Genomic DNA, 12,969 nt, shown 5'->3' on the forward strand with positions numbered 1-12,969 from the left:
TGTTGCTGTCTGCATTTCCACCGCAATCTAAAGTACCGTGAAGATTAGGCAAATAGTCCAGTGACGTAGGACTGCGTGCTACTTTCCAGTTCCCGATGGATTTCATCCTCTGAATTTAAGCTTAATAAAGCCTGAACCTCGTCGTCGGTCCATCGGTCGTATTTTTTAAAGGAGAACTTGGTAACTTTTTTAACTTAATAAAACTGTCTAGAAATCATTTGGATGGTTAAACAACCTGTTCTGGTGATATTGGTGACTTTCCCCGCTCCCCCCAGCGTTCCCAGGCGGAAAACCAACCTTGCAACTTGAGGACTACCGTCCCGGAAAGATAGAAATTGGAAGTCTCGTGAGACGCGAGAACGAGAACGAGAACGAGCGCAAAACACAAATTGCTTTACGGCAATTCAACATAAACACACACACATGTATGATGTATTACCAAATTACACACCTCGGAAGACATAGCTCCACACGATACAGTTGCTTGCTCCGATCATAACAAACGCACATGAGCAGCGGTAGAGAGGGGGAGGAGGCCGCCGCAAGTGAGTTTTTTACGACCGTGTTGTGAAATATACGCCCCCCACAGCTGTAGGGGGAGCTCGTGGGGAAAACATGCGACAACAAAAGGGAAAATCAGCGAAGAAGTGACTAGAGTTCGCTAGAGTTGCCGAGTTCTCCTTTAAACTCCATTGTTGATTCGAATAGCAAACAACTCTTACAGCAAGCACCGCAACAGATGGTGGTTAAAATGAAATGCTGCGTGTCGTCAACCAATCAAAATCCAGCATGAACTCAACCAATCAGCATGTTCAGCCCCTAAGTCCCACCCCTGAAAGTTCCTGAACTGTGAAAAAGTACTACCTCGTGAGCAGGGACTTTCTGAGGGGGAAATATTTACCCAGAACTTCATTTAGACCCTGTGGTGGAAACACACCGAGTATCATCACAAAGTCCCTAGTTTCTGGGGAAAGTTCATGCGGTCGAAATGCGGCTTAAGTGACTAAAAAAGCCATTTTAAAGCAGTTAAAAAATATGACCGCTAACATTTTGTGTGCCCACTAGTGATTTGGGACACCAATTCTTATTCTAAATCAGTGCACGTAAAATTAAACTTCTAACCGCCTTGAATATCTTTTTACACTGTTTAGAAGTAGCATTTTCACCTTGGTGGTGGCGTTGACGTGCGCTCCTCGCTGCAGGAGCAGAGCTGCCATCTCACTGTGTCCCTCCTGAGAGGCCAGATGAAGCGGGTTCACCCCCTGTTTGGTCTGGATGTTGGTCTCGGCTCCGTACTGCAGGAGAGTAGTGGCGATTTCCATCTGATTCTTCTTAGCCGCGATATGAAGTGGAGTGTATCCATTCTACATGAAGACACAGAGCACAGTTAGGCTGGTGTGACTATTCCTATCATACATGTTTTAATTAAAGGTGCAGTGTGTAAGTTTTAGTGTCATCTAGTGGTGATGTTGACAGCAGAGAGTAGCCAGTTAAGCAATGAGGTTTCTTTACAAAGATATTTGGTTTACTTAATTATTCAGTAAAACAATATGTTTTTGCGAATATTGTTATTTGTTCATCATTGTGTCAGTATTTTAATCGCTGACTTTTGCTAGATCTTTGCACGTAGAACAACATAGTGACGAAACACGTTTGTCCGTTTAGGGCCACTGTAGAAACATGTCGATGTAAGCGGACCCGCGGTGTGTGTAGATAGAAATGGCTCATTCTAAGCTAATAAATACATAACGGTTCATTATGTAAGGTCTTTACACCACTGAAAACATAGTTATGTATATGATATTGCATTTCTGTTAACAGATCCTCCTAAATATTACACAATGCACCTTTCAGATCTTCTTACCTTGGCCGTGGCATGAGGAGACGCCCCTTTATCCAACAGCAAGAGCGCCACCTTCTGGTTATCATAGTGCGCAGCGACATGTAGAGGAGTGAGGCCGTTCTGCTGGGATGAGGGTCAGTGCAACATGATTATAGGGGTTAGCGTGGCAAAAGCATTAAATCAAACCCAACGAAACATCTGATGAAAAAGCAATGTTATCAGGGATTGTTAGAGCGTGTTTAGTTTAAAGGTTATCGTCTATATTAGAGTGCAAGTTTTAGAGCAAACTGGCTCCTTATTAAAGAAAAGAGGAAGAAAACAATGTTGTTTCCTTTTCTTAACAGAATGTTATCAGTAAGTGAAACCATGCTTACCAGAACTCTTGCAGTCAACATAGCCGCAATGTATTTCTTTTAAACAACATCACAAAAATTAGGCTAAATTATGTCTTTATCTTAAATATACAACAGTGTTTTAAAACCCTCATCCTTCACTCGGGTCATTTTGACCTGAAATTTATTTTTGAAAAATTGTAATTGTTGCACTTGAACTACGAATACACACACAAACAAATTGAATGGATTCGAGGAGTTTTGTGGTTGAAGTAACAAATCCTTCCCTCGCGGGTCAATTTGACCCCCTTAGGAATGAATGGAATGTGAGGAATGCTTCAGTTCGCATAAAAAAAAACTAAAAATGCTCAAAATTCTAAGTAAAAATGCTAAAACTTCACCAAAAAACTATTTTATAATGTCTACATGTGTATCTGAATGCACTCTGAACAGAACTGACTTTAGGACCCAGCGGAACAGCTCATTTGCTCCATATAAGATCCATCTATATAAAGCCATCTAGTGGCAAGAGTTATGAAATATCATGTTATAATATTTTGTTTCCACAAGAGGTCGGCAAAGACGCTCAATGTACGATATTTTGAGCTGAATTAAAAGAGTTATTTTGAATTTAAGCTGAAAGAATGTGATGAATGTGCTTAAATTACTATTTATTTATTTATTATTGATCAAATCTAGTAATTTAAAGGTAAATAAAAAATAAAATCTCCAAAACAACTGCATTAAAAAATAGAAAAAATATTATCAAAATGAAATAAAATAAGCTTTCTGGACTTCGGCTCATTTTGACCCGTGAGTGAAGGACGTGTAACAGAACGCGATTGAAGGACGTGTAACAGAACGCGAGTGAAGGACGTGTAACAGAACGCGAGTAAAGGGCGTGTAACAGAACGCGAGTGAAGGACGTGTGTAACAGAACGCGAGTGAAGGACGTGTAACAGAACGCGAATGAAGGACGTGTAACAGAACGCGAGTGAAGGACGTGTAACAGAACGCGAGTGAAGGACGTGTAACAGAACGCGAGTGAAGTACGTGTAACAGAACGCGAGTGAAGGACGTGTAACAGAACGCGAGTGAAGGACGTGTAACAGAACGCGAGTGAAGGACGTGTAACAGAACGCGAGTGAAGGACGTGTAACAGAACGCGAGTGTAGGACGTGTAACAGAACGCGAGTGTAGGACGTGTAACAGAACGCGAGTGAAGGACGCGTAACAGAACGCGAGTGAAGGACGTGTAACAGAACGCGAGTGAAGTACGTGTAACAGAACGCGAGTGAAGGACGTGTAACAGAACGCGAGTGAAGGACGTGTAACAGAACGCGAGTGAAGGACGTGTTACAGAACGCGAGTGAAGGACGTGTAACAGAACGCGAGTGAAGGACGTGTAACAGAACGCGAGTGAAGGACGCGTAACAGAACGCGAGTGTAGGACGTGTAACAGAACGCGAGTGAAGGACGTGTAACAGAACGCGAGTGAAGGACGTGTAACAGAACGCGAGTGAAGGACGTGTAACAGAACGCGAGTGAAGGACGTGTAACAGAACGCGAGTGAAGGACGTGTAACAGAACGCGAGTGAAGGACGTGTAACAGAACGCGAGTGAAGGACGCGTAACAGAACGCGAGTGTAGGACGTGTAACAGAACGCGAGTGAAGTACGTGTAACAGAACGCGAGTGAAGGACGTGTAACAGAACGCGAGTGAAGGACGTGTAACAGAACGCGAGTGAAGGACGTGTAACAGAACGCGAGTGAAGGACGTGTAACAGAACGCGAGTGAAGGACGTGTAACAGAACGCGAGTGAAGGACGTGTAACAGAACGCGAGTGAAGGACGCGTAACAGAACGCGAGTGTAGGACGTGTAACAGAACGCGAGTGAAGTACGTGTAACAGAACGCGAGTGAAGGACGTGTAACAGAATGCGAGTGAAGGACGTGTAACAGAACGCGAGTGAAGGACTCGTAACAGAACGCGAGTGTAGGACGTGTAACAGAACGCGAGTGAAGTACGTGTAACAGAACGCGAGTGAAGGACGTGTAACAGAACGCGAGTGAAGGACGTGTAACAGAACGCGAGTGAAGGACGTGTTACAGAACGCGAGTGAAGGACGTGTAACAGAACGCGAGTGAAGGACGTGTAACAGAACGCGAGTGAAGGACGTGTTACAGAACGCGAGTGAAGGACGTGTAACAGAACGCGAGTGAAGGACGTGTAACAGAACGCGAGTGAAGGACGTGTAACAGAACGCGAGTGAAGGACGCGTAACAGAACGCGAGTGTAGGACGTGTAACAGAACGCGAGTGAAGTACGTGTAACAGAATGCGAGTGAAGGACGTGTAACAGAACGCGAGTGAAGGACGTGTAACAGAACGCGAGTGAAGGACGTGTAACAGAACGCGAGTGAAGGACGTGTAACAGAACGCGAGTGAAGGACGTGTTACAGAACGCGAGTGAAGGACGTGTAACAGAACGCGAGTGAAGGACGTGTAACAGAACGCGAGTGAAGGACGTGTAACAGAACGCGAGTGAAGGACGTGTAACAGAACGCGAGTGAAGGACGCGTAACAGTGAAGGATGAGGGTTAAAAGCGATTGCGGGTTCAGTCTACCTTCCCAGAAGAGTCCGGTGGAGCCCGTCGCTGCAGGAGGAGTTTGGCCACATCCAGGCTGCCGTATTTTGACGCCACATGTAAAGGTGTGAACCCTTTCTGTAGATGTTTAAATGCAGAACACATAAATCAACTAATGCTCGTCAAACACGCTAATCTAACTGAGTGTACATTTCAGTATACACCATACAAATGTACAATTTTGACATTATTCCAAACGTATGGGCAATAACTTCTAACAAACAAATTTGCAACAAAATATTCTGTGTGGTTTAAAACGCTGGCATGGAAATAGTTAAACTGCCCACTGTTCTTTAGATAAATCCTGCAGTCTTTGGTCTTCCAGCATCTTCTACATATTTGACCCAACACTGACTGTGTGATTTTAAGATCAGTCTTATTATAAATAAAAAAAAAAAAAAAAAAAAAAAAAAAAAAAAAAAAAGATCAGTCTTGTCAGGGTTCTGTCACTTCTGTCTAGAGTATTTCTTGGTTTTGTGACAGAGCTCTGACACTCCTGTTTTGTCATGTCTTTGTGTGGGCGCGCAGCTTCTAGCGTTCTCGAGCCGTGCTCTCTCTTGTCTGTGTGCCTTGATTCATGTACGGGCCGTGGTGTTTGGATCCCGGCACGTCGGCCTAGTTTGGTTTTGGTTGTGTGTCGGGATTCAGACATTCATGCTCCGCGTGTTTGTATTCCGTCGTTAGCGCACAGGATGAGCTTTTGCTCGTTCTCCTGCGCTCTGTCTTGTTGTGTGAGTGTGAGGTTTCGAGTTCGCTCGGATCATACGCTCTGTTGTTGTGTTCTGTGTGGCACGCGGTTGGTGTTTACATTGGCCGTGTGCTTTCATGTCTTGTTTTGTCTTGTGTTGTGTAGCACACAGCTTGTTTTACACTGCCTGTGTGCTTTCATGTTGTCATGTTTTGTGTGAACACGTGGCTTATGAGTGTTCGCATTAGCTGTGTGTTCATGTCTCCTTCTGTGTGAGCACATGGCTTGTGATTTGTTTTACTGGCCATGTGCTCTCCTGTCGATTGTCTAGCCCCGCTCTTCTTGTTTCCTGATCATTGATTCATTTGCCCCACCTGTCCTCCCTCGTTACCTGCCTTGTTTACTCCCTATTTATTCTCCTTGTGTTTTCAGTCCTGTGCTGGATCGTTGTCATATGTTTACCCTTGTTTATTCCTAGTCAAGTCAAGTCAAGTCATCGGGGTAGTTTTTGTTTGTATTTTGTTTTATTTTTATTATTAATAAAAGCCTTAATTTCCCTCCAATTGAGTCCTCGCTTCATCCCTCACCCACATCCCTGACAAATCTCTTCATGCTTAGGGATGAGAAAGGGACTCAATACACAACTATTCCAAAAGATGCAATCATTCATTGATGCTCAGATAGATAGATAGATAGATAGATAGATAGATAGATAGATAGATAGATAGATAGATAGATAGATAGATAGATAGATAGATAGATAGATAGATAGATAGATAGATAGATAGATAGATAGAACTCCAGATAGAACTATAGATAGATAGATAGATAGACAGATAGACAGATAGACACATAGATAGAACTTCAGATAGATAGATAGAACTATAGATAGATAGATCGATATTTACATGTTTCCTAGAAGACATTTAGCAGATTCTGTAAGGTGTCTACAGTGGTCTTTTCTCCAGTTAAATCTTGCATGAACTGACCTTGGTGGCTAGAGAGTGTGAAGCGCCGGCCTCCAACAGCACCGTAGTGACGTCCAGATGGCCCTCGCGCGCCGCGATGTGAAGCGGGGTATAACCGTTCGAGGTCGCCGCGTCGGGATGAGCCATGTGTTGCAGGAGCAGCTGCACGATCTCAGTCTTTCCCAGACGAGACGCGATGTGAAGCGGAGTCTGATCCTCCTGACGGGTGAGATGGGATCAGATCTTCTGCTTTCAGAAAAGCTTAGGTAAAGTTTGAGTATATGTTCAGGATGATGTACATCCAGCCGGTTGTTATCTCAGAATAAACCCGACAGGGTGATCAGGATCAGGTCTTCATCAGCCTGAAGAGGTTTATTCTGAGATCACTCACACACACACACACACACACACATACACACACACACACACACACACACACACACACACACTCACTTGAAGGGGGTTTATTCTGAGATCACTCACTCTCACACACACACACACACACACACACACACACACACTCACCTGAAGGGGGTTTATTCTGAGATCACTCATACACACACACACACACACACACACACACACACACAAACAAACACCTGAAGGGTTTATTCTAAGATCACTCACTCACACACACACACACACACACACACACACACACACACACACATACACCTGAAGGGGGTTTATTCTGAGATAACAACCGGCTGGATGTACATTATCCCGCTTATTACACGGATACTTGCCACATAAGTGAACTATTAGACACGAAATATTGATCTGAGTCAAAATATTTTATTAGGTGTTTAAACGCAAAGCTTCCGTGGAGAGAGCAGTTTCAGCGGCAAGATCAAACTAGACGGACATTTAAGAGAAACGTTTTACAGTCATAACACTTATTACACAGCATTTCGCCACATACATAATTAACAAAACAAGCATTTGTGATTAAAAAGTATATAAATGTTTTTTGTTATAAAATGAGCGATGGTTTGTCTAGATAAGACTCTTATTCCTCGGCTGGATCGTGTCGAGACTTTGAAGCTGCTATACTGGTAACTCCACCCCTGTAATATGACAGAAGGATTGCACTCTCTCTATATTAAGTGAACACATGCAGTGTTGAAGCATGCCTTGGTCTTACCCTTGCTCTGGCGTCCACCATCGCTCCATTCCTCAGGAGACAGCGAACAACTTCCATCTGTCCAGCTCGAGCCGCCATGTGCAAAGCCGTCTCTCCACGCTGGCACAGAAAACACAATTCTTTGTTCTGAATATATGTAATGGCTGAATATAATAAAATACCCTTCACTTATAAAGGCATTTCTAGAATGCTTTGCATCAAAATTACATTTCTTTCAGTAAACTGATGCACTGAGTTTTATTTACTTCATTATTATTTAAAAATGTATTAATTTACCTAATATTTGTGTGTACTATGCATTTAGGGCCAGATTTACTAAACAGGGCAAATTAGCATGAGATCGCAATCCCATAAAAGCGCTGATGGGAGTGTGAAGTTCTGAGTGTGATCTACTGACGACACACACATTAATGAACAGATGCAGCGGATCATTTCCATAATGACCAACACAATCTCCCAAGAGCAGCTCAAATTAGCTTCTGGTTTTGTGTGGTAAATAATGGTGCAAACACCAGTAAATTGACGAGCGCTAACCTTAGTGAATCACCTTGCGTGATTCGTTTAAACACTTTCCTCCATTAATACTGCGTCTGAAAGGGAAACTCCTACAAATGCATATGCAATAAGATCATCTGCTTAAATAACCCTGTCATCGCCTTTCAGCGCTTATTTCTCACTGCGTGTCTTCGGTAAATCCTGACAGTAGCTGGCGCAAGCTGTGAGTAAATCTGGCTCTTAATGTTTATTAGAGGATTGAGCTGTTAGGTTAACAACATGCAAACAGTAAACTCTATTACAAGCTGATTCTATTCGTGTGGAGTGCTGAGTTCCTGCCTATATAGAAAACGCCTCGGTTACGACTGTAACCTCGGTTCCCTGAAGAGGGAACGAGCGTTGCGTCGAGATTGACGCTAGGGGAACGCTTCGCGTGATGATGTCTTGAAGCACATGTAAAATCAGCCCAATGGCGTGGCGGAACGTCAGATGCGGGTGACGTCACGTACCAGGAAACTATAAAGCCTGCTTGAAAACCAGAGAACAACAGCTTCGAAAAGTCTGAAGTAGCCGCTGACAGGCATGAAGGAGATATGGCAAGGTGACGCAACGCTCGTTCCCTCTTCAGGGAACCGAGGTTACAGTCGTAACCGAGGCGTTCCCTTTCAAGGGAACTCGCGTTGCGTCGAGATTGACGCTAGGGGAACGTCTATACCAACGCCACCATAGCTACAAATGTCTGTCCTGTGTGAAATCATGAAGAGCAGCACTAGGAAGAAAGAACATGAGACCCTGGTGTAGAGTCCAAATCCAAAGAGTAGAACCTGACGAAGGTGTGCGGTGAGGACCAGCCTGCCGCAACACAAACGTCCTGAAAGGTAACTCCTGATATAAGGCCATACTCCTAGTAGAGAGGGACCGGATAGCCATAATTTGGAGAAGGCTGCCCGGCCGCCTCATAAGCAAGTGAGATGGCCTCAACCACCCACTTGCTTATCCTTTGCTTAGACACTGGAGATCCCGAGTTAGGGGACCCAAAGCACACAAATAATTGATCACTTTTACGCCACAGGTTGCCTCTGTGGACATAAGCGTCTAACGCCCGGACTGGGCAAAGCAAATTATAGTCTCCTGGTAGAAGGGAGGAGGACAGAAGGCCTGCAGTACAATAGGTCTGGCCACTCTAAAGAGAAGAAATGGCTAGAAGGAACATAGCTTTCAAAGTTAAGAACTTCTAGGAACCTCCCAAATAGGCTCAAAGGGGGCCAGGGAAAGGCCTTGCAGCGCAATGGACAAATCCCACGGTGGCACCCTAGAGCGAACTGCAGGCCTCAGCCTCCAGGTGCCACGAAGGAAACGAGATACCAGAGGGTCTTTCCCCACAGACCTTCCACCCAAAGGAATGTGGTAAGCACCTAGGCCGCCACATAAACCTTTAAAGTGGACGGGGTCAGACCTGCAGTGAACCGATCCTGCAGGAACTCCAGCACTGTACCAAATGGGCAGTTAACTGGGTCCAACCGACGGTCACTACACCATGAAGTGAATACTCTCCACTTCAGGGCATAAAGTTTCCTCGTGGAGGGAGCTCTGGACTGTAGAATGGTCTCAACAACCTCGGTTGAGAGACCTGACTCTATGAGCTGGGCCCCCTCAGAGGCCAAGCCCACAGGTTCCACAGTTCTGGTCGAGGGTGAACTATCGAGCCCTCTGCTTGGGACAGAAGGTCCCTCCTGACAGGTAGCTCCAGAGGAGGCCCGTCGAGGAGAGACACAAGATCGGGAAACCATACTCTGCCCAGCCAGCGCGGGGCTAAAAGAAGCAGGCAAACCCGGTCCCTGCGAACTCTTTCCAGAACTCCCGGGAGCAGAGCAACTGGGGGAAAAACGTACAGACGTAGCCTCGGCCATGTCTGCACCATGGCATCCAGTCCAGGAGGAGCTGGATGCGTGAGGGAGAACCAAAGTGGACAGTGAGACGTCTCTCGAGACGCAAACAGATCCACTTGTGCTTGGCCAAACTCCCTCCATATCAGCTCCACCACCTCGGGGTGGAGCCTCCATTCCCCGGGCCTCAGCCCCTGTCTCGACAGAGTGTCTGCTCCTATATTCTGGACCCCGGGGAAGTAAGCTGTCCTGAGAGACAGCAACTTCCCCTGGGACCACAAGAGGATATGGCGTGCCAGATTGCATAATGGGCGCGAGCGCAAACCCCCTTGGTGATTGATATAGGCGACTACCGAAGTGTTGTCCGATTGTACTAGCACATGGTGTCCCCTGAGATCTGTGATAAAGCTCCTCAGAGCCCGGAAGACAGCTAACATCTCTAGGCAATTGATATGCCATGATCGATGATGGTCTTCTCACAGACCTTGAGATGAGTGACCCTCTAGAATCGCTCCCCAGCCCGTGAGGGAAGCATCCGTCGTTAGCAGTTTGCGACGACAAGGAGCTCCCAGCACTGGGCCTTGGGACAGGAACCAAGGTTTCTTCCACATAGCCAAGGCACGTAGGCATCGCCGCGTGACCTTGATTGTGTGAAATGGGTTGCCCCTTGGGGAAAACCCCCTGGTCCTGAGCCACCACTGCAGGGGCCTCATGTGCAGCAGTCCAAAAGGTATCACATTGGAAGCTGCTGCCATGAGACCCACCAGTCTCTGGAACTGTTTGACAGTGAGTAGCTGGCCTAGCTTTACACTTTTCACAGCTGCAAGGATGGACTCTATACGTGGCGGTGACAGGCGCGCCTGCATCGACACTGAGTCCCAAACCACGCCTAAAAAAGTGGTCCTCTGAAATGGAGAAAGCACACTCTTCTTGGCGTTCAGCCATAACCCCAGCTCTTTCATATGGGCGAGGACGACATCTCGATGCCGAATCGCCAACTGATGCGACTGAGCTAAAATCAACCAATCGTCGATGTAGTTCATGATGCGAATACCCTGAAGGCGCAAGGGCGCCAGAGCTGCATCCACGCATTTGGTGAAAGTGCGGGGTGATAAAGCTAGACCGAATGGAAGAACTCGATTTGCTTTGCCCCCGAAAGCAAACCTCAGGAACTTCCAGTGACATGGACGGATGGAAATATGGAAATATTCATCCTTGAGATCTATCGTGACAAACCAGTCCTCGGACCTGATTTGTGGCACGATTTGTCTCAAAGTCAACATTTTGAACTTGAGCTGCATGACTGACTCATTCAGAACTCGAAGATCTAAAATGGGACGCAATCCCCCGTCCTTTTTTGGAACTATGAAATACCGACTGTAAAACCCGGTTTCCCTGTTGGAGGGAGGTACATATTCTATGGCCCCCTTTTCTAACAGAGTGTTCACTTCTTGTTCCATAACCAGAACCTGCTCGGGGTCCACCACGGTGGGTAGGACCCCCATAAACCGAGGTGGGCGAGAACCAAACTGTATTTGGAACCCTTTCCCTACGGTCTGCAGGACCCAACGAGAAACATTTGGCAGTAGCTTCCACGCTGCCAAATATTCTACTAGAGGTATCAGTCTCTCGAGACTGACTTCTGGATTTGGTTGTTGTTGAGTAGTCGGTTCGTCGCCCTGTAACGGCGCACCGGCAGGGAACGACTGAACAGACTGCTCTAACACCCTCCTCAGAGGGGGCGGGCATCCCGAGGCCACTACGTTTCCGGGTGGTCCTTGAGATATGTGCTCGCCGGAGACCGCTGCGCCCTGAAGCACCGGAGGTGGCAGGGTTGGCAGAACGGTCCCCTGAGGGCACCGAAGAGAGACGGGCACCGTAAAAGGAGGTGTTAACCGCTCTACTTCGGGGGGGGGGGGGGGGGGACTACCCTCATGGTCCTGAGCCCTCGGGCGCCAGGATCTTTTTCCCACAGCCTTCTTGGCGGTAATAACGGTCCTCAGATCCGCTCTACCCTTCGAAGGCTGGGGTTGAGAACGTCCTCCCTGTCCCCGAGATCCTTGCGGGGGAGCACGGGAGGAAACGCTCTGCTTTTTAGATGCCCTATGGGAGCTCGAAGTCTGAGGCTGTTCCCGCACAGCAGCCTCAGGATGTGAGCGACGGGGGAGCAATTTTTGGAACGCTGCAGCGTGTTTAGAAGCCTCTTGGAATTTCTCAACTGCAGTATAAACAGCGTTGCCAAATAACCCAGACGTAGAAAGGAGAGAATCCATTAAAAAGATTTTTTCTCTGTGTTTAATGATGCTCAAATTGAGCTCACACACCACATCTGGGCCAATACCCCCGCCCTCATTGAGATCTCCCAATAATTCCACCTGATAAGCCTGCAGCAAAGACATCGAGTGTAAAAATGCTGCAGCCTGACCAGACGCGGAATAAGCCCTGCCCCCCAGAGAAGATGTAACTCTGAGGGGCTTATTAGGCAATACCGAAACTTTTAGGGAAGATGCCGTCGCTGGAGAGATAGCTCGCAAGCGTCTCTTCCACCTTTGGCATCTCCCCATAACCATTTTCTTTATAACCAGAAATAGAAGAATAATTCGAAGTTTGTGAATTAAAAACTCTATATGAAACTGGCTTATCCCACGATCTCGACACCTCAGTGTGGAGATCGGGGAAAAACGGCAGATTTCGGCGTTGTGATTGTGCACGTGAGGGCAGAAAGCGTTCGTCAAATTATTTATTTATTTATTTTTTGAACGAACGTCCCGCCACTCAATACATAGTCTATCGACTGCTCTTGTCACTACTTCCAGCAATTCTTAAAATGCATGAGACTGAGGTGGGGCATCCTCAGACTCAGCCTCAACACTAACAACATCCAGATCCTCAGAACTGGATAATTGCAGTGTTTGTGCCATCATCAGGGCGGAAGAAACCGCCGCGCGTGCTTCCGAAACCCTGA

At 46.5% G+C, this 12,969-nt stretch overlaps 2 protein-coding genes across 16 annotated transcripts in view; both read right to left on the bottom strand.

Annotated features, from left to right (window-relative positions):
- ank2b (ankyrin 2b, neuronal) overlaps positions 1-12,969 on the bottom strand; it is a 114,520-nt gene that overhangs the window by 59,424 nt on the left and 42,127 nt on the right. For 8 of the 15 annotated variants that reach the window (XM_079864960.1, XM_079864972.1, XM_079864969.1 and 5 more), the window contains 5 exons: positions 7,624-7,722; positions 6,501-6,698; positions 4,803-4,901; positions 1,865-1,966; positions 1,167-1,364 (listed from right to left, as the gene is read on the bottom strand). In XM_079864960.1, the coding sequence (XP_079721086.1) occupies positions 1,167-1,364; positions 1,865-1,966; positions 4,803-4,901; positions 6,501-6,698; positions 7,624-7,722 (696 nt within the window). The remainder of the gene's footprint in view (positions 1-1,166; positions 1,365-1,864; positions 1,967-4,802; positions 4,902-6,500; positions 6,699-7,623; positions 7,723-12,969) is intronic. The other 7 variants (XM_079864971.1, XM_079864973.1, XM_079864970.1 and 4 more) reach the window with 1 other exon arrangement.
- Positions 755-12,969, bottom strand: part of sdcbp (syndecan binding protein (syntenin)) — a 261,455-nt gene continuing 249,240 nt past the window's right edge. The window contains exon 10 of the transcript XR_013820425.1: positions 755-1,003. The gene's annotated coding sequence lies outside the window, so the exon portion shown is untranslated. The remainder of the gene's footprint in view (positions 1,004-12,969) is intronic.

Source organism: Squalius cephalus (assembly GCF_949319135.1).
Source record: "Squalius cephalus genome assembly, chromosome: 3".
Classification (NCBI taxonomy): domain Eukaryota; kingdom Metazoa; phylum Chordata; class Actinopteri; order Cypriniformes; family Leuciscidae; genus Squalius; species Squalius cephalus.